The sequence below is a fragment of the Podarcis vaucheri genome (genome assembly GCF_965113315.1).
Source record: "Podarcis vaucheri genome assembly, chromosome: 1".
Taxonomy (NCBI): Eukaryota; Metazoa; Chordata; class Lepidosauria; order Squamata; family Lacertidae; genus Podarcis; species Podarcis vaucheri.
The window spans coordinates 117,065,278-117,087,277 of record NC_138759.1 but is presented as its reverse complement, the minus strand read 5'-3'; the positions used below and the strand labels follow the sequence as shown (position 1 = coordinate 117,087,277).

The following is a 22,000-nucleotide window of genomic DNA, read 5'->3' as shown; positions in this document are numbered from 1 at the left end:
TAAAGACACAGCAGCATCTGAAACACAAAATTGAGATAAAAAATTAAAGTAGGTGTGGGGAACCTCCAACCCTCCAGATGTTTCTGAACTACAACTCCCATTATCCACTGGCTTGGGATGGGTGGAAGTGATAATCTAAAAATGGACTATTTTCACATGCTTTTTTTAAAGGATGATGATGATGATTTATTGAATTTATATACCGCTGTATACCTGGAGGTCTCAGGGCAGTTCACAGAACAAACTCAAAATATAAAGCCACAAAATATATAATCAAAATAAAAACAACCCAATAACCCCCCCCCTTTCAAGGCTTAGAGGGAAAAGAGTTACAAACAGGCCTCATAAATTTCATTTTTATTTTATTGACATTTATGAGGCTAAGTAAAGCAGGACTCTTCTGGGTAGATCAACTGTGTTGACCTTTGGAGGCATATTAATCTAATTTTTGCCATCGAAATAGGTTATGAGTCACATGGTAGCTACCCTAATGATCACAGTGTCAGATGGGATATACATATTACAGGGACTACTGTAAATAGACAAAATTCAGCTGTAGAGATCTTCTACTGTTTTTGTGAATTATGATTACATAATTTGTTGTTTGAATTGCTCTTTTGGGGACGCCATTTTATTCTGTTCTGGTTGGTGTCTGGAACATTTTTATTTATGGTTGGTGCCTGGAACGATTTTCTTTATTTAGAAAAGCAGCATATAAATGCTTTAAAATAAAGAGCCAATTGAGTTTGCATGCCCAGGCTACTACAGTTAAAGAAAGGACTTGGACAAGCACCTTGGGTTCAAAGTTGGTCACAACATTATGGATTACAGATGTGAGTGAGCTGGACATGGCACTGGACATCTCCTGTTTTATCCAGCCTGCCTGCTGGACAATTGGGGGGGGGGTCAAACCTGTTAAAGGATGACCTATAACATGCACCAGATACAATCTGACTAGTTTGCCATGCTGGGAAGTGCTTATGGCCCTCAGTCCCCACTTGGGTGTTTGGCCAGAAGCACCTCCCCTGAGATATCCTGCTGCCATGGAGATAGATGGAAGAGGCCTGAATCTTCACCTCCAACAAAGGCTAAAGGTCATACCCAATGCCATAGCCATCAAAGCTGTGATGGTTGCTAGGAGGAAGGCAAGAAACCCCAGACAGACACAAATCAGCCTGAGGGCAAAATTCCCCTCCGACCCTGAATATGTCAGTTGAAGCAATCCATATTTGTTCTAAGCACAGGGGCATATAGAATTGGTGTACAGTACACAAGAAGAAGAAGAAGAGTTTGGATTTGATATCCCGCCTTTCACTCCCCTTCAGGAGTCTCAAAGCAGCTAACATTCTCCTTTCCCTTCCTCCCCCACAACAAACACTCTGTGAGGTGAGTGGGGCTGAGAGACTTCAGAGAAGTGTGAACAGCCCAAGGTCACCCAGCAGCTGCATGTGGAGGAGCGGAGAAACGAACCCGGTTTCCCAGATTACGTGACTACCGCTCTTAACCACTACACCACACTGGCTCTCAAATATAGGTTCCAATATGGAAAACTAATTACCCCAAGCTTGTCTTCAAGTTCTGTTAAGGAGCTACACAGTTCACTGATAGAATCAAGAACTTCTTTGTGTTTCACTCCTATTTTCTCGATGTATTTCTTTCCATCTTCAATACCTGTAGTTTACAAAAAATTGAGCAGGAGTACAACATTTATATTAGCCCGATGTAGTAAAAATGTATCTAGCTTTAGGTTCAGACTTTTAATATATATATTTTTACAGTATAGACCGACATCTCTATGTAACAAAGTGCATAATTTCTTATCATGGGAGGAATTCAGCATCACATTCTTCTAATCATTCCTTCAGTGTGAGCATTTCTGTTTGCCAGACAGAAGAATCCCCCTCTCTCTCTTCCAGAGGAAATATGGGGGGAGTCGGGATAGTGAATGCAGAGGGGACGTGCGATTGACGGCAGCAGCAAGCAGGAGATTGGCAGTGGTGATTGGGCGGGTGATTGGTGGCTGCGGCAAGGCCTGATGGCGATTGGCTGTGGCTGCGGCAATTGGGCAGGCGATTGGTAACTGCGGCAAGTGGGCGGGTGGGCTGTTGGTGGTGGTGAGCGGGTAGACAATTGGCTGCGGCGAGGTGTGAGATCGGCAGTGGCTGTGGCAAGTGATCGGCAGTGGTGGGCTGGCAGACTGAGAGATTGGCGGAAGTGACCTCCCCCACTCCCCCCAAAAGCTAAACAACTTAATTTCGGGTTTAAAAAAAGGGGTCATCTTATACACAGAAAAATACGGTAAGCTCATCTCCCTTCTTCTCCCAAAATGTACATAGAAGTTTCAAAATAATAGGTTCTTACCATATAAGTCTTTAGCGAGGTTTGTAATCTGCTGAATTCTTTCCTCTTGCTGAGGAACCATCGGCTCAACAAACTTGTTGAATTGCTTGTAAAGTGTTTCTACTGCCTCCCTCGTCTTACACTCTGATGAATATTTTTCAACTCTAACTACTGTAGCACTTGCTTCTTCACACCAAAATAGACACTATGAGAGAAATGAAACAGAAAATCCCAGTATATTAAAACATATTTTCCAGTTAAATCACTGATGGCTCAGTCAACGATGGCAAACCATGTCTAATCCTTTCCATAATGCTAACTGCTGTGTTTTTGTTTTGGGGTTCATGTGATCTTTACCGATATTCAAGAGTACATGGCAAAAAAAACTATCCCAAAACTGAACCCTGCTGCTTAATTTAGAAAAAAGCCATTATATTATTGATAGCCTATAACTTTAAATTGTGTGTGTGGTTCACATATGCTAACAAAAAGAGTCAATGTAAGAAATACAATGCAAATTCAACATTCAACACCAAAAGAATACTATGGTGACAACCTATTACTACTATTACTTTTAATGATAAAAATTCTAGCTTTTAAGTAACATAATTAAACAACAATAAACATAAGAATCACAAATCAAATCATATGCAAAACATCAATATGCCTCAAGATGGAACATCAGAATGCAATATAATGCAGAAAGTCTCATAAGTGTCACAAAAACAGTCACAAAAACAGTCACAAAAATCATTTCCATACACTCTACACAATACTACACAACACAATCAAACACACAACCGCCATTTACATAATCAGTCAACAATCACTCAGTAAACAAGTCTTGAAGTCTGGGGTGTGAACAGGCATTAGATGAATGAGAACTATTATAGTCATTTTAACTCCAGGTTCTTTCCACAAAGTCTCTGGTTCATTTTTTTAAAAAGTCTGAATTGATGGATGAGATTCACATAGGCAATGTACATTAGTCCCATACCTCGAACTGGCCCCTTAACACATCTGTAAAGTGCATTTGTGGTTTTTGTATACCTCTTCCATCATCTGCTGCAGACGCTCCATCAGATCCAAATTTTGTTTGTAATCCTCCATAATCTTGCCAAATTCACTCAGCTGTTTCTCTAATTCGTTGATTGAGCCAGAGAGTATCTCAGCTTTATCACTAGGCTGAGTTGCTAAGGAATCTAAGATTTTCTTCTTTAGATTATCGGTCTTCTTTCTCAGTACCTGTTCCAAGGAATACAGTAAGAATATTCAGAAATTCTAAAAGGTATTTGAGAAACGTTCAATAGAGCAAAAACGTACTCTATCTGAAATCGCCACAGATAACTGAAAAGCACAGGAAACCAACACACATTTCTGCATTTAGTAGGTATTTACAACTTCCATGGAACTGAAAACTTTTTAAAGGCACAGCTTGGCCATCATTGCTCTACATCGTCCGGTTAACTTGGTGGGGCTGATAGCTAGGTGGTAGATTTCTCCCTAGCATACCTGCACAATATATTTAAAGAATTTTGATACCACTTTAACAACCATGGCTTCCTTTCACTATTGGTCTTGGCTTTTGTTGATTTAAAAGCATGCCTATGACCCTTTCAACAGGAATATCATATAATAATTGCATAATGCTTTGAAGACAGACATGAAATGTTCAGTCAGTTTTGAACTTGAAACACACACACACACACACACACACACACACACACACACACAATACCCTAAGCCAATTGCTAAAAGAAAAAGGATGTGTGACCTTTGGTGTTCTGTTTCATCAGCTGTGATATGAAAACTATCTGCTGAATGTTGTCAGTCATCATGGTGCATCTTTGAGATACATATCATGCAGGGCATGACTCAACAACTATAATTGTTACCTGCATTTTTTCAGAATACGCATCAACTTGCTGAATCTGAATTCTCAGAGTCTTCAGATTTCGCGCTTTTTCAGTTTTCTTGCTATAGTTGAATTTCATGTTATTGAATTTCTTTTTGAGGTCTTTAAATGATTCTCTGAGCTGAAAACAAACCATTATTTATGAGTGATTATTAACAGTGATATAAAACAAAGAACCCGTACAGAGTTAAATAAAAAAAGTTATTTATACTGCAGTCCTATCTACTCAAAAGTATGTCCCACTGAGTGTAGAACCACAATTACCCAGGACTCAGGAGTAAAGTCCCAGTTGAATTCAAAAGTACGTACTTCGGAATATTTATGTGGTTAGGATTACACTCAATGTACTTCCTGAAAACATGGGGTCCCCCCCCAAAAAAGGGAGACAATCTCTCTCTGTGTGAAAGCATGCAAACCATTTAAATGCACTACAAATATTTATTATTCTGAGAACACAGTACTCTGAAAGGAAATAAGTTCCCAGGCCGAAATTTCTAAAAACTACCATGTGGAAATAGTTGATGCGCATCATCACCACTAAGAAGAAGTGTCAAAACTTGTAACTCCACAAAAATGCTATAATAGTACGAATGTGTACTATTTTCTGCTTGATGCAGAAGTGAGTTTCAAGACTACTCCTCCATTGCTATTTTCAAAGAGGGCAGGGAGTAGCCCCAAGCTGATGTTCCCCTGAAACTCTTCTGCTCGTTTCCAACAGGACTGCAGACTCTGCAACATCTGCAGTGTATATTTTCCACTGCATCCTCGTTTCTTACTTTCTTGGAAGTCTTAAAATATAATATATGTTTGTTTCATTTTGGCCTTGCCACGTGAGCTCTAGTTTCTGACCGTCAACACGATGGATGATGTCCGTCATCTAGCAACTAATGGGATGAAACTCTAGGGCATAGAATTTGATACCCACTTGAGCTTTCATAAAGGTGTCTTTGGAAAGGAATGAATAGCCTTTTGAATTTTTCTGGCAAATTAGCACTGTGCTGCAAAACTAAATGCCATGGGATAGAAGCAGATAAATCCATGCTTTCCCAGTATTTTCATATGCTCCTTGCCAAAATAGGCAGCAGGACACCTCGTGGAGAGTGCTCGATTGATCCCAAATAACCAAATATATTTTCATTTTTACTAGCTTGAGATCTTGGGGCTTCTTGATTATTTCTGAACCAAATTTGTGTCCTATTTTTAATGGGAAGTGGAAGGCCACACCCTGGTGCTGGAGCTGGGAGAGGCTGCAAGCCGATAGGCCTCCAGAGAGACGGGTGTGTATGTTGCTGGAATGCACAAACAGAAGTGGAGAAAGATGGAAGCTTTTCTAAGAAGTTGCAGCTATCCATGATTTTTTTTTTAAAAGGGCAGAGGGTGACTAATGGAAAGAGGAGGAGAGCATGACTGGGGACCCACCAATTTAAGGCAAACTGGAAAGGAACGCACTGCAGCCCTGTCTTGAAATGAGGGTTGGGGAGGAACAAAGGGCTTTGCCAATCTGCTTCTCTCCACCTAAGTCTCCGTGCACAGTCTACCTTCAAAGCACACTTCCCCCCTTGAAGAATTCTGCGCATTGTAGTTTGTTGAGGGTTGCTGGGAACTGTAACTCTGTGAATGGTAAACTAGGGTGCCGGGAATCCTTTGAAGGAAAAGATGAGCTCTGAATGTGCTTTAAAAGTATAGTACAATCTCGCGCTTAGACCGCAGGGCATTGTGGGAAGTAGATGGGAAGACACCGCCTCCCACCCCAGTCCTCCACAACATTCCATTGCTGTCAAAAATAATTCCAAAGTATTATTGTCTATTCTAAGCTGTGTTTGCCTCTGCATACCCTTAGTGAAAATGATCTCTTGGTGTATTCCCTGGGATCTGGTACTGGGCTTTGATGTGGGAATCCAGTGTTCAAATCCTGGCTTAGACTTGAAGCTTACTAGGCAAATAATGCCAAGTCCAAGACGCCAGATGGAGCTCCAGCAATGTCTCTCTAAACAGGTTTCTCCCTGGACTTCAAGGAACTGGAGTGATTGTTTCTCATCGTGGCTTACCGCAGAGTTGTTGCAAAGATAAAGTTTATGTTAATATATGCCTAACCTTTATATAGGGCAGGAAAGAGAGCTAAATAAGTACCACACTCCTCCTCATGATTCACACTCACACCAGCCCAGAACAAATGCACTTTAAACTTGAGTGTATGTGAGAGACATCTTTCAGTGCTGTCTTTACTTTCAGTTATAAACAACGCCTCCTTTTCAATATTTCATTCTCAGTTGGAGGTCCTAATTATCATTATCAGTTTATCGCAAACTGAATCAGTCACAACAGCCGTGTTTGGAGCCTCAGCTTCACCAAGAAACTGATTTTCAGTTTGTCGAAGTTGTCTTTTCCCCAAAAAGTGAAATTTGTACACTGTAGGCGATGAAAGGAATCCTTTGACCGAGACATACGTCAACAAGAGAATTCTCTTTAACAATACGTGTCAATTCACCACCGTTCATTAATTAATTAATTAATCTCTCCCTCTCTCTTTTTTTGGCAAAGATGCATGAAATGAGATCTTGTTTCAGAAGAAACTGCTTGTATGCCAAAAGATCTGCAGCTGCTGCCACTTTTCTCTTTTAGACTTAATGGGAAATCTTAAAGCTCAGATTTAGACCCTTACATTGTCCTCTGTCATGTCTTCAGCTCCAACTCAGCACATGTCCCAGGCAAAGGAATGAATAGTTCTGCTTCAAGAGTGGAATTCTTTTGTGGTAGGAGAGCAATACTGCTAAGCGCTGAATTGGTCGGCATGGTCTCCTCCTAACATACCTGTTTTGTTTCCGTTCTCTTCTCCAACATACCTGCTATATTTTGGTTGCCTTTGACTGACCTGTGTAAACATCAAATAGCGGAACAAGTGCACTGGCAAGGTGGGGCAGGTGAAGCTGGTAGACTTGATGTGCCCCTACTTAAAAATAAGGCAAAAGAGAAACCTCTGCATGCATCTAACACTCCAGTACTTAGTCACCTGGAAAAAGTAAACTCCCCTCTGATTCCAATAGTAAGCAAACTTTGGGTAGCCTTCTAAGCATTTAATGAGCAATATAATTACACCCCTGTAGCTGCCATGCTTTCAGCAAATTGTAACAATAAAATTTGCTGAAACCACGCCGGCAACAGAAGTGTATTTATGCACTTGATTGCTTGTAAGGACAGTCCTTGGCTGTCCAATAAATTTTAACATGATATGGGGGAAAGGGTCATTTGAGTTAGCCACTCACTCTTCTAATTATTGAAAAGTAGAATTGATTTTAATCAACTTTGCCCTCTAAGAAGCTTTCATAGTGCCTTATAGACAAAATTTGTGCAGCTGTCCTGAAATATAGCTGCTTTGTCTTAGGTAAGGAATGATGGAGGGGATATGTGATGACAACTGCTGTGATTTATCACACAAGAAGGAGAAAACAAATAATAGAGAACAGGACACTGTTTTAATGATCTGGTTGTCATGGTTCACAAACAAAACAGAGCAACTCACGTTTTTACCACTCGTCTAGGAAAAAGGCTTTCAGGGACCAACCATTTAATTTGGCGTTATCTCCCTAACTGATTAATGGGGGACGTTTATCTAAAACAAAGGCAATATGCAATTTAGAACAAGACTTCCAATATAGATGATGACAAAAGAAACAGTTTTCAACTTGTGGCAGGGTTCGGCTAAGTTGTTGTGTGGGTGGAACAAGGTCTGCTCATGCAATGGGATGTTTCTTGACTCTCCTCCCCCCCCCCCCCCGGAATATTATGCTCAGTGGCAGAGCTTCATGCTCTGGCACCAGGGGGTGGAGAGCAGGCGGGGGCGGGACTGGTGTGCGTCCTGGGGGCGTGGCAAATCACCTGCGGGGGCATGGTGCCCAGCGCAGGCAGGGGAGCAGCCGCAATGGCACCCCACCAGGATCGCGCTGCCAGGAAAACACTACCCAAAGTCTTGCTGCCAGGAAAACACTACCCAAAGATGACAAATTCTTTTTAATTGCATAGTCCTCTGGATTTAAAACTGCAGTCCATAAATATGTTTCACCCTGTACCAGTTTCATGACAGGTTTAGTGGCTTTTCCTCTTTGTCGCAGGACTAAACTATGAAAGGCAAGGATGGCTACGATAAGTACTTCTAGGCTGCTGTATACTGAGAGCAAAGTAAGGAAGGTGCTGGTTGGAGACTGTTTCTGTGCCTGGAGATACAGAAACTCCCTAACAGAAGAATGAAACCAAACCTTGGCACCACTCAGGTGAAATTCACAACTTCATACAATGGTCAGTTTCACACTTCTGTTGAGCTCAACCAGCTGGCTCAGAGGAATCAGATTTATCAAGGGAGGTGGAATTAACAGGAAGGTAAAAGAGATGGTGAGTTTTATTCTCCTGCTAAGGACTGGAAACTAGCTGAGTGCAGACAAGCTGATTGGGAAAAGTGAAATGTGATCACTAGATGTTTTATGCAGACAAGCTGAGAATAGTACCAGTTGAGAGGACAGGGGGTGGAGAGAATCGCACTTAGACACAGACATATGCATATGTCCTCATAATTAGGGTATAAGATGTTCAACATTGCACTGCATGACACAGAGAAGATGAAGCTTCTAATAATCTGAAAGCGTAAGAAAAATGATGGTACGTTATTGACATACTGACGCACCTAATTATGTTTAGAGAACTGCAGAGGTTTCTCATATCTAAAGGGACTTTCTGCTTGTTTTTCTTGAACTATTGCCCTCCATTCTTCGTAGCAAACTGATTTTGAAATGAAGGAAACTTTGAAATAAGCAATCCATGATATGGCATTAGAGAGGGGCGTCAACTGTTCTGTTCCAAGAACAAAAGTCCTTCTGATGATGTTCAAGCCTTTGGACAAGTAGCTATTTGGATGACAACAACTATTAATTTATCTACTATGTATCTATCTGCGGGAGTTGTTTGTTTGCATTTGGACACCTCTTAGGATATCATAATCAAATTTTGCATGATTGTCCCTGAGATCAAGGAGCTGATGTTCATCTGTATTCTTTGGCTCCAACTGGATGCCATTTTGAATCAAGATGGTGGATTGAACATTTCAGTGCTGCATTGATTTTAACCACTGATTTCAAATTCTTTGGTTTCTTAGAATTCCTGAGCAATGCTGGATACTAGTGCATCATAATGTTTGGAGGAGCTAAAAATCCATTTCACATGCTTCACTTGGCATCTGCGCTTCAGACTGTGTACTAGAAGGCTACATTTCTGCTGTACACAAATATGCTGTTTGTGCTCAAAGTTCAGTTCAAATATCTCTGTAAGGCTCTTCCACTTAACTGAACCACATAAAACCCAAAGAACAAAACACATCTTTTCAGACTGTAGATGACACGCATGTATTTTTTTTCCTTTTCACACATAAAAACTAATCTCTGTATAGTAAATTAGCATATTAGAAAGGAAGTATCAGGCACGCTAAATTAGAAACATCACGATAGCTTCATTGACTACATGCAGATAACTTTTTACATGGGACAAGAGGCATTTTTAAAAAATGAACTCTGCCCTCAGTATACCACAGTCTGGCTGTAAACTGCAGAGAGCTGAGACCATTTCCAACCTATCTTCAATAAAACAAGTGGCATCTCAAAAAATGGGTTTGTGAATCACACCCACCTCATAAACTTAACCAAATAAAGGTGAAAGGATAGCTCTACTGAAGACTACTAAACAGAAAGAAGTGAAAGGACACGATAGCTTTTGATCATTTAATATGCTTTTTTCACCAGACCTCACGTATCTCGTCTTTTGTGGTGCAGAAGTGGAGGATGTGCGACAAATCTTCCTCATACTTTTCAGCTTTGGAATCCCAGTTCACACTGTCAGACTCAAGGGTGTTGAGCTGCTGCTGCAGGTTCTTTACAGAAACATTAAAGGAATTCTAGAATGAGATGCAGAAATCAGGCTGAAAAAGTTGGCATCAGGGGCTGCAAACTGACCTATTTGTTACTTCAGTTTTGTATCTGAAGAAGTGTGCATGCACACGAAAGCTCATACCAAGAACTAACTTAGTTGGTCTTTAAGGTGCTACTGGAATGAATTTTCTTACTTCAGTTTTGTTATTGTTTGTTATTGTTTTTTTAAACCCTTCAATTTAAAATTAAGATATTTTACAGTAAGATTATGTTCTTCCAAGAGGTTGATGTGGTAACATTCTGGCAAGATTTGAAAATATGGGGCTCAGTTCTGCACCTACCTTTAAGGGCGTGAAGCTTGACATTGGCATAAACCTGGGGAAATATATTACCATCAGATTGTTCTAGTTAACTGTCTGATTTCGGTATTCTGAACCTGCTACAGTGTCTTCCTTCTTTTCTGTGGCACCGCTTTGAGGGACAGGATTGAATCATGTGGCTACATCATGGAAGATACAGAGAGAGAATCCCTCTGGACAAAGAAAACATGCCTCGTTGCTAATACTGAATGCAGAGGAGGAACTGAGCACTGGGTCTTTGAAACAAATTATAATCTATCATTTTGTTATTTTTATTGTGTTGTTACCATTGTGTACTCTTTATATTAGGCCCTCTATCAAACTGTACATTGAGGTACAATAGAAACATGCTTATTTGGTTTAAATGCCTGAGTCTAGTTCTACATTAGCTCTTCTTGAATGCTGAGGAAGTAATAGAAGAATATACAATTATGTGATGCTTGCTGAGCGATCCTGGCATTTAATCTCTCAGCCTGAAGGGATTTGGATGTTGCCTTTGGGTTAACTTGTAAATAGCCTAGCTCAGTCATAGAAATTGTCATACTATACAATAAGGGGAAATAGGCAATTGTCAGGTTCAATCTCTGGTATCCTTCTAAATCTGTTGTAAACAGCCCAACCCAGAAGTAATGGAGAAAAGGAAGCACCATGCCCCGTTTATTATCCCTGCTTTCTTCCACTACTAGGGCCGTTCTGTTGACTTACAGGATGTTGCACTGCTGAAATTATATCCATTCCAAGAGTGAGCGCCAATTTGTACAGGTGCCTGATATGTGCGTGCTTCTCCTGAGCATTATTCAAGTGAATCTTAGCATGTGGAGTGTCGCTGGGCACATCTTTCGCTTCAGGGATCTTCAGTCCTCCTGATTTTATGAGGCCTTCAAGCTGAGGAGATTAACGTATTATCTTTCGTTAACAACCATTCTTCTGTCCCTCCACTTTACAGTCACATGCCATTATGTCTAAGCTCAAGATATACACAAATTTGGGTCTGAGTCCAGAGTTAGGAGCTGGTGTATGCTTTAGTATGGTTATTACATAGTCATAGGTGCTTCGTTTAATGTGTTCATTTATGGGACACAGAATACACATGCAAGAGAATTTCTGAGGTTAAATAAATTCTTGCCAGGTTAGAGGTGACTATACTCACTTCCTCTTTGACATGATGGAATTTGATAGTCTTGTTGAAAATGTCATCATATTCTGCCATCTTTTCCTTTATCTCCTTATGGAGATGAATAAGCTCACTTACTTTCTCAGATTTTTCCATGTCAGGCACGCCTTTCAAGCTCAGCTGCTCTGATAACTTTAATGTGTATTCCACCTCAGCATTGAGTTGCTAACAAATCAGAGGCAAGAAGATTATTGAAACTTAAAGGGGAAACACACATATAATCCAAGCAAATCACTGTTGACTTCAAGCCATTTCTTCTTCCTCCTTTTCTGAATGTGGAGTTCACACCTAACCTGTGAATCCCCGCCCCCCTATTTCCAAAGCTAAGCCCTAAGAGGCATAGGCAAACTCGGCCCTCCAGATGTTTTGGGACTACAACTCCCATCATACCCAGCCAACAGGACCAGTGGTCAGGGATGATGGGAACTGTAGTCCCAAAAACATCCGGAGGGCCGAGTTTGCCTGTGCCTGGATTAAGATCTGGGTATCTTCCTAAATTCTCCCCCACCTTTTGCATTCATGTTAAACCGGGAGTTGTCTGCTTGCTTGCTTGTTGTACCCCAATGGTCTGAAAGATGGGCACATTCAAAAGGAGGACTTTTAATTCAAGATTAAATTTGTCCTCTCAGTAGCAATGGACGAATCAGTCCATTTCTCCTCCAGGCCACTTTTGTATGTGCTCATTCATAAGACTGTCATGTCATGTGTCTGCATTAATCTCTGATTTAAAAAGCAAAACGAAACACCAATCTGCATGAAAATTTGCATCGACATCCAGATTTAAATATGTATTTTCTAAATGAATTTTCTCTCCATATACATGGTTTTATACAATTTTGTTTTAGTTGAGATGTGATCTGCACATTAGTCCAGGGTGTGTGTAGCAAGACATTTCAGATCAGAATTCTCAGGAAAATATCTCAAGCATCCCTAACTCCTCATCTATTCTCTATATAAAGCAGATTATGGCAGAATGAGGTGGATTGTCTGGCACCTGTCTCAGGGCTTAGACAGAAAGTGAAAACCAGAAGCTGGAAGATGCCTGCCCAGGTTTAAATCCCTCCTGAAAAATTTAGTCTCAGACTTTTATTTCTGTTTGGGTTTTTTTGTTCTTTGAAGCATGCAAAATATAACTGGGGAGTGGTTTCGTGACATTTCTGCCACTTAAGCTAATTCCCCCCCCACTTCCTTTCCACACAAAATGCTATGTTCAATACAAACTTTATAAACAGCATCTAGATAACTATTTCCATAATAATAAATAAATAAATAATAAAATAAACTGACACATTTTTCAACTTCGTGCAAAACAGTTTCATAAACTTATACATGCGCACCCATCCACAATACCAAAAATGTGAAGTTCTCTCTGTCACAAAATTACTAAGCACAGCATTTCTGCTGAATTTAACATGGAGTGAAAAGTTTGCTTTGGGTACTTCTAGGAGCAAGAGCTTAGAAATGATTTGTTTCATATAAGGCGTGATGTGCTTAATTTCTCTTCTCACCTGAAACCGTGGCTTCATATGGTTAAATTTATTTTGCAATTCTATAAGTACTGAGAGGTTACTCCCAAGATCAAGTGCTGTTGTAGACCTGAGCGCCTCCTGAAGAATGCTTAAGCTTTGGGTAGTCTACAATAAATAAATACAGATATGGTAATACATGCTGTTGAAGTAAGAAAAGGATCAGGATGTTTTTTGCAAAAATGCAAAATAAATCTTTATAGTATACAGTACTGGAGCAGTGAATGAAAACCTACACATCTTAAAAGGACACTCTCATATAAATGCAATATTGTGTACACAGCAAGTGCTTTACCACTGAGCTGTTTTTAAATAAAATTGTTCCATGTTTCGCTGCTCCTGCCCAACTGTTTTTCATATATATATGTTTGGAAACATATTATGTATTTTGTGTTTTATGCTGTAAACTGCCCTGTGGTCTCTTGCTGAAGGGTGCCCATTCAACCACTTCTATCTGAAGAACCTGCACTGGCCATAAAAGTGCCATAAAATGTTCAGTTGCGTCCCGAGGCCCCCAAGCCCTTCCCCTGAAAATAACTTCACACTGACACGTAATTTTAGTTTAAGTTATTGGGCAAAATTTAGGCCACAACTTTATTGATTACTACAGCAAAGTGAGCGGTGTTGGCTTAGGCATTGGCAACAGACTATAACTGACTCCTCTCTCTGTCTGGAAGTCTGAAAGGGTAAACACCAAACGAGGAAGCAACATCGATGAAGACCAACGAAGCTCACCCCAGGGTTCCTGTGGTCCTGGCATGGCCCTAGCCCCTGAAGCGGACTTCGGACGAGATCCAGGACCCCCAGATTCCTTTACCGGAATACCCTTATTCATGGAGGGGCAGGTGACGGCCGCACCTCCCCTCCCACACACTTCAATAAGCCAATACCTAACCGCCAAACCTTACAAAGTTGTGATGATTGCTAAGGGGGTAGGCGAAAACCAAGTGGCTAGATCCAATCTGCCAAATGGAAAAATTCCTACCCAGCCCCTGCTCCAAAGCAGGCGACCCAATCCAAAGCAAGGCCAAAGCAGCAGTACCTAAAATTAGGGAGGGACGGAGGGTGTTCGGCAGCACGATGCAAGTTCCCCCAGTTACGCCGCGCTGCCGCTTTTATAGGCCCCAGGAATCGCGGCAACTGCTCCGATTGGCCCAAACAGCCTAGTGGGATCCCGGGGCCCAACGGTTAAGGCTTGAGCCACGCCTGGCAACAACTCTCCCAGTGGGAGTGGCTTAGGGGCCCACGCACAACCAGGACCCTCATTAAGGAGGATCCCATTTCCAAATCTGTAAGAAGTCATTATTTTAGTGTGGCGGCACCTATGCTTTGGAACGCCTTATCTATTTTATTTATTTGCTTTGGCAGGCAACCTCCATATTGTTCTAAACACATTTAGAAAACTTATTTATTTCACCAATTCTAGACACATGTGTGCACATTTTTAAAACAAAAAATAAGATATGCTAATTTTATGTGGAGTTTATTGAAAATTATCTTACTGTTTTGGTTATGAGTATCTCTTAGAGAGTTTTCTGATTAAGCAGCCTATACATTTTTAAATACCTAATACAATAAAAAATGTACTGCCATTAGGAATAAAGAGGGATTGTTTTAAAAGTTCAACTACTGTAGTTTATTATCCTCCTAAATATGCTTTGCTCGTTCAGGATATTTCTTACTTGTGACAAGTATTGATTTTGATTTGGGGCCTGTTAAATGTTTCTCTGATCATCTTAGACAAAATCAAAATAACTGGTAGCCCGTAAGACACCATAAAAACTTCAAGCATAAAGTCAGGAACAACCACATATTCTTCACTTACTGTTTTAAATTGTTCATTAAATTTCCCACACTGCTGCTTGATGGATTTCACTTGATTCATATTAAGTTTCCACGTTGCCCACAGCTGTGTCAATTCTTCCTTCTCTTTGTTCAGAATGTCAATAGTATGTTCAGTTACTTGCACAACACTTCCCACATTGAGTATTAGATTCTCATTTATCTGTTAAATGAAGAATTAAGAAACTTCAACTTTTTTTCTGAGAGGGGTGGAATCTAATTTTTGATACTTCCAAATCCCCATAATAGTAAGGGCCAAGAAAAAGCCAAAATTTCCTTCAGCCTCCACTTTTAAGATACCAAGAACTCCCACGTTGTTGGTATAGAAAAGGAAGAGAAATCTGAACCCTTTCTCTTCCATAATATTTTATTGCACATGGAAATAAAGCCCATGCAGTCTATAATGCCAGCCTTATCCCTAACCTAACTAGCTTATTTTTCCTTTTTGCCATTTCATCATACTTCTCTTCGATGTTGGATAAATAAGCAAACAATCTCTCTTCTAAGCTTCCCTTCCTTGAGTTCTTACTTGTGTATGTGATTTCTCAATTGTTAGGTTAGTCCACTGTACATTGATACTGGCCCACATACATGTGATACTCAGATGGCTTCCTTGTTTTTGTCTATTAGTCCATTTAGCCCAATATTGTCTACAGTGATTGCCAGCTGTATCCAGAGATGCCTGCGATGCTTTATCCACAGCGCACATGCTCTACCACTGAGTTGTCTTTTGAGAAATGGTTCCATGTTTCCCTGATCCTTCCCAGATATTTTCAATATGTATATGTTTGGAAATATTTTGGGGGAAATGGCGCCAAGATTTTTAATGGCGGTCAATGCTGGAGTCAGCAAATAAAGCATCGCTGAGAGACTCACCATGTTTACTAAATTTAGAAAGTCATGTCCCATGTCTTGAGTGGAAAGAATCTTCTTTAAAACCATCTGCCACTGGTCGTCAGCCGACTGTAGCAAAGCCTCATTTTTAGCTTCACTATCTTCTTGCACAGTCTCCGTTATATAGAATTCCTTCAGCCTCTGAGCATCACCTCCGACCTAAAGGGGTAGAAATAAGCGAGTGTAGGTAACCTGTACATTTATGTTGGAGTTTCTCTGTGATTAACTCTGGGCCTGTATAACCCTTGAATCAATTCGCTGAAGTCAATGGAAAGTAAATAAAGCCAATTGTTCAAGAACTCACTTTTCAAATTAATTTCATTCTTAGTTAGTTAAAATAGAAAGGGATGCCGTGCCAATTTTTCCCCAGTTTCACAACTCCAAACTTCATAAAACTGGGAGCAGGTGGGGATTTATCTTTGTAAAACTCTGGGCACTTCATAGTCTCTTCTGAGATAGTTTTATTCCATTTAAAGGGACTTTGCCCAAGTGCATCATGGGATCATCAGCCCTCGCTTTTTAAACAGCCACTATATAATTATTTCCTGCGAGGGCTGATGATCCTTTAAATGCGCTTACTGTGCACTCTCCAATTCTCTGAGCTGTCAGAAGTCTCAGGGGCAGCATTTACTAGGGTATGGCTCCCTTTGGTGGAGGCCTCGTCACTAGCAATGCTGAGTGTTTTTGTAATATCTGATTTACTTACACACTAAGTGGAGCGTCATTGTCGGTGAAGGCTTTTACACTGCTGGTGGCCTAGTGGAGGCAGCAGACCTTCTAACTGCAATCATATTTCTAGAGATGTGTACCTGCCATGTCCCACCATGCTTTCATGATTCAGCTCTCTGTCTCTGGGTGTTTCCAGATGACCTACTTAATTATCATTCATCCTTATTATTATTATTATTTGCAGGGAGGTTACATGATGGTTTTCTCCAGTGTATTCCCCCATCACTCATCTTATTGCAAAAAGTTTGATCTTTTAAGAAAGTGGGCTTGTTGTCCAAGACCTCTCAAGGATTGTGAAACCTGAATTTGCCAGAATGCGATTGAATCCCAAATTGAAAACAGAGACTGTTTGAAAGCACCCTCTGTATCATTCTGTTTTCCTGTTTCTCTCATGCTCTCAAAGTGTAGTTTATTTTGGTAGTTTTCACACTCAATCACATACACTCGCTTCTCAAATCAGGGAATCACCTTCTCATAGCTTTCACATTCAAATAGTTCCACAGATCTCTGAATCAAGAAACCATATTCTAAAAGCCAGTTCCTAGACAGAGACATTCGCTGAGTACTAAAGTAACATCTGCCAGTCATTCTGGTCCTTCAAGAGACTTTTGTCAAATCTTAGACTCAGACCAAATATAGTCTTAGAACAAAACCACTGCAATAATTAATTCCCTCTACCAGGGATGCCAAGGCGTGGCTTCCGATTGGCTGCAGGAAGCTCCTGCAGCCAATCGGAAGCCACAGAACCCACGCCAGACATTCGGGTTCCAAAGAACGTTCTCAAACTGGAACACTCACTTCCAGGTTTGTGGCATTCAGGAACCAAAACATTTGACAAGGCGTTCCGACTTCCGAGGTACGACTGTAAAATATTGGGGGGGGGGCGGCAAGCCCTGCGCCGCATAACCAATCACATGACTTGGTGCACACACACCATTTGAATGGCAATGCCCATCAACTGGGGCATACTTTATTGGGGGTACTGAAGACCCCTTGGCGTCTAGAAGTTGGTTACTATGCAGCCTACAATACTCAGATAACCATCTCATAGGTACTTGGGGAGCTCGTCGTTTGTTGCATTACGTTCTAAACAACATTGGTCCACCTGGCTCCATACCACCTACACAAGTGTGGTCAACCTGTGTCCCTCTGTCTAATTTTATGTGGGTAACAAGGAGGGAGGGTGGCAGAAAGTAAGAATGGGAGAAAGAAAAGCATCTACTTTGGGCTGTGGCCCCACCCACTTCTGGCTTCCACTGACTCCAGCCCCATTCACCAATGGAATGCAGCCCCTGACAGATTACCTCGAGGGAATATGACTCTCAAGTGGAGGGGGAAAGTACCTCATCGGATGACTTCAAAAATTCTACATACGGCTTCAGGATTTCCAGTTTTGAGCTAATGTTTCTGTTAAGTGTTGTCAGTTCTTCATTCAGGAGGTCAGTTTTGTTAGAGAAAACGGCCACTTCTGTGGTTTCCAGTTCTTCCATCTCTTTAAAAATTCTCACAGCTAATTCCAGTTCAGTTGCCATCTCCTACAGCAGCATAAACAGAGAAATATAACGTGTAATGTGAACATTTGAATTTGCCTACCTAAAACTGGGCCACTCCTTGAAGGTTTGCAACTCATCTATACCCCCCCCCTCAGGTCAAAAACCCCGAAACAACTCCCTCCGCACAAACGATTTTAGGATATTAGCGATGGCAAAAAGTGTTTCCACTTGTGCGGAGTGGGACAACCATTCCCCTCTCCCCGCCCAGATTTCCTATATCTACCACAGCATTTCCTGAGGGTTAGAGAACCCTAAGCATTACGGGATATGTCACCAAGGTCTGTAGTAGGTTTGAGTGGGTGGAGTTGTGATGGCAGATTTAAATAAAAAGCAAAAATTAAAGTACAATATTACAATATGGAAAAATAATATGAAATGTGCTTAATATTAATACTTCTAGCACCATGTCTCTAAAAGGTAAAGGGACCCCTGACCATTAGGTCCAGTCATGGCCAACTCTGGGGTTGCGGTGCTCATCTCGCTTTATTGGCTGAGGGAGCCGGCGTACAGCTTCTGGGTCATGTGGCCAGCATGACTAAGCCGCTTCTGGCGAACTAGAGCAGCGCACGGAAACGCCGTTTACCTTCCTGCCAGAGCGGTACCTATTTATCTACTTGCACTTTGATGTGCTTTCGAACTGCTAGGTTGGCAGGAGCAGGGACTGAGCAACGGGAGCTCACTCCGCTGTGGGGATTCGAACCACCGACCTTCTGATCAGCAAGTCCTAGGCTCTGTGGTTTAACCCACAGCACCACCCGCGTCCCTCAGCACCACCCGCGTCCCATGTCTCTAAGCAACCATAAAAAAAGCAATTTAAAAATCAGTCTTGTTAAAACATTTCTTGCATTGCAGGGGGTTGGGATAGATGACCCTTCCAACTCTATGATTACAGCTTTCATCCCAGCCAGCAGGGATAATGGGAGTTGTAATCAGGCAGCTTCTAGAGGACAACAAGTTCCTTATCCCTGGCATAATGGGGCTCTGTTCATTGCAAGATTATTCACTGGTGTGCCGGACTGGTGTTGAAAAGCAAGCCATTCCTGAAGTACCTGGGGAAATTTGCACAGTAATAACATATGGCTCAACACAGGTTTTGTTGTTTTTTTTAAATACAGTGTAAAAAAGTATTTTACCTTAGTTTGATTTGCCAGCTCTAAGTATTTGTTCAGGACTTTCTCTGATTCAGGGACAGATGATCCAGGATTTATTGCAGCTGAGACTATTGGACCAACGTTCTTAATCTTTGTAGAGGCCTTTGGTTTTGAATAAAAATAACTAGTTAAAAACATTGAACTACTAAATTTGCATGCCACCAAGGCTTGTTTGGGACATAATGGCATAATTATGGGCAAGAAGTCTTCACTGTGAGGTACGTACAGTGGTACCTCGGGTTACATACGCTTCAGGTTACAGACTCCACTAACCCAGAAATAGTACCTCGGGTTAAGAACTTTGCTTCAGGATGAGAACAGAAATCGTGCTCCGGCGGCGCAGCAGGAGCCCCCATCAGCTAAAGTGGTGCTTCAGGTTAAGAACAGTTTCAGGTTAAGAACGGATCTCCGGAACGAATTAAGTACTTAACCCAAGGTACCACTGTATAAGCATTCCACAGGTAGAAAAGTTTTGATAGGGGAGTGCTTTCAGATAAGTGATTCTCCCACATGCATTGTAAAATGGCACAATTCTTTGAGAGAGTGTGCCATGTGTCTCCACATATTTTTGAGTTAGTAAAAATGACACCATATAGTTAAAAATTAAGGCATGTTCAACTGTTCCTTTTTGTGGGACAAAGATTTTGCACGTGCACGATTAAGACTACAAAGACATATGCGCTGAAATGCCTAACCTCTAACTACATTTCCAGCATTGCAATTCAAACACATATTAGTTACTGTTTCATTAGCCAAGAAGTAAAAAGTAGCCTGGATAACTAATTTCACAAACTCTCTTCTCTCCATAAGAACACTGTCTTCATTTTTAAACTGAGTACATTTCCGAGTCTTTGGCCTTATGGCTCGTGGATGTAATTGCGCATCATGCACATAAATTTACATTTGTGACAGCATGAATGGAAAAAATAGCCATGATGGCTTAGCATATAGAATTATATTGTATATATAGCCATTATGAGGATTCATTCCTGTTGCACATTTTTAGAAGCATCTAAATTGGATTAAGCTGTGTCTACCAAATGCCAGGGTTGATTTTAGCATGCAGCAAATATTTCATAGTGCTCTATGCTAGTAGAGAACTGTACTAGAAAACACCTATTATGGTTATAAAGGGTAGTCACATTCCCCATAGAAGCAAGAAGCATTCATTATATCTCAAATTTCAGAAAGCATTCCCCAATTTTGTGAATGTCTGTTTTTTTACAACAATGATCAAAAGCATCTTTTTTCCCCACTTGTAAGACAGGTATTAGGTGGTACTCTGGCTAAATGAAACACAATCTGCATAATTAATTCGGTATAAAACAATTGTTTTCAATGAAGGGCTTCAGGTTGTTTCTACAATAACAGTGAGTGTGAAGTCCTGGGCATGGCAATAGAAGCTGACGGGCCACTTTGAAAGGGAAACAGGCTCTGTGTTCAGTGCAGCTGTCCTCTCCCCAGCAAGGCTGGTCATGGAAGACCAACTATGCTTGAGAGAGACTCAGACCACTTACACACCCTACCTTTAAAGCACAAATGAAGCCCATTCATTCCCTCAAAGAAGAAGAAAAAGAAGAAGAGTTTGGATTTGATATCCCGCTTTATCACTACCCAAAGGAGTCTCAAAGCGGCTCACATTCTCCTTTCCCTTCCTCCCCCACAACAAACACTCTGTGAGGTGAGTGGGGCTGAGAGACTTCAGAGAAGTGTGACTGGCCCAAGGTCACCCAGCAGCTGCATGTGGAGGAGCGGGGAAGCGAACCCGGTTCACCAGATTACGAGTCTACCACTCTTAACCACTACACCACACCAAGAATTCTGGGCACTGTATTTTACCTCTCACAGAGATACAATTTCCAGCAACCCTTAAACTACAGTGCCCAGAATTCCTTGAGTGGTGAAATGTGCTTTGAATGCATTCTCCATGTTTAATTACTTGTTTCTGTGTTCTTTTTTATTATCATGTTTCAACCTATTCTCTTTTTTTCTTTCTCTACTCTGAATATCTTTCCTCATGGATCAATTTCCTTTGTGGTTTCAGTGTTTAAAGTGGAATATTACATATATTTATTCTTTTAATTGGATTTTGTTTATATTCTGCTTTTTCGGCTCACAGGCCACTATATTTATATAGAAGCCTGTGATCCGAAAAAGCAAAATATAAACAAAATCCAATTAAAAGAATAAATAAATGAGAGCACCGACATTTCCTGGATTGAAGTGAGAGAAAGAGAGCAATACCTGATAGAAATCTGGAGGGAAGCACTATGAGGAACCTCTCTCCCAATTTCTCTTACACGTTTGCCTGCAGGAATTTGTGAGATCTTGTGACATATTTAGGTATACTGTGCATTTAAATCCGTTTTGTATATATACTAGGAGCCCAGCACGTAGCATTCCTCAGGAATTCTTATAAACCAAAAAACTGCTGCAGTTTGGAATCAATGGTTAAAATCAGTGCAGTTTTTTAAAGTTGGAGTCCGCCATCTTGATTCAAAATGGTGTCCAGTTGTATCCAAACATAGGTGAAAACCTGAACCTTCATCCTAGGAACCATCATACAAAATTTGGCTATAGTACCTTAAGAGGCATCCAAGCAGACGTA

At 41.0% G+C, this 22,000-nt stretch overlaps 1 protein-coding gene across 4 annotated transcripts in view; it reads right to left on the bottom strand.

Annotated features, from left to right (window-relative positions):
* Positions 1 to 22,000, bottom strand: part of CCDC141 (coiled-coil domain containing 141) — a 97,134-nt gene that overhangs the window by 8,875 nt on the left and 66,259 nt on the right. For 3 of the 4 annotated variants that reach the window (XM_082200747.1, XM_082200749.1, XM_082200750.1), the window contains exons 10-21: positions 19,375 to 19,494; positions 18,032 to 18,223; positions 15,942 to 16,118; positions 15,049 to 15,228; positions 13,206 to 13,331; positions 11,674 to 11,862; positions 11,229 to 11,408; positions 10,041 to 10,190; positions 4,236 to 4,376; positions 3,391 to 3,585; positions 2,362 to 2,545; positions 1,559 to 1,671 (exon numbers count right to left, since the gene is read on the bottom strand). In XM_082200747.1, coding sequence (XP_082056873.1) covers positions 1,559 to 1,671; positions 2,362 to 2,545; positions 3,391 to 3,585; positions 4,236 to 4,376; positions 10,041 to 10,190; positions 11,229 to 11,408; positions 11,674 to 11,862; positions 13,206 to 13,331; positions 15,049 to 15,228; positions 15,942 to 16,118; positions 18,032 to 18,223; positions 19,375 to 19,494 — 1,947 coding nt within the window. The remainder of the gene's footprint in view (positions 1 to 1,558; positions 1,672 to 2,361; positions 2,546 to 3,390; positions 3,586 to 4,235; positions 4,377 to 10,040; positions 10,191 to 11,228; positions 11,409 to 11,673; positions 11,863 to 13,205; positions 13,332 to 15,048; positions 15,229 to 15,941; positions 16,119 to 18,031; positions 18,224 to 19,374; positions 19,495 to 22,000) is intronic. The other variant, XM_082200748.1, reaches the window with a different exon arrangement.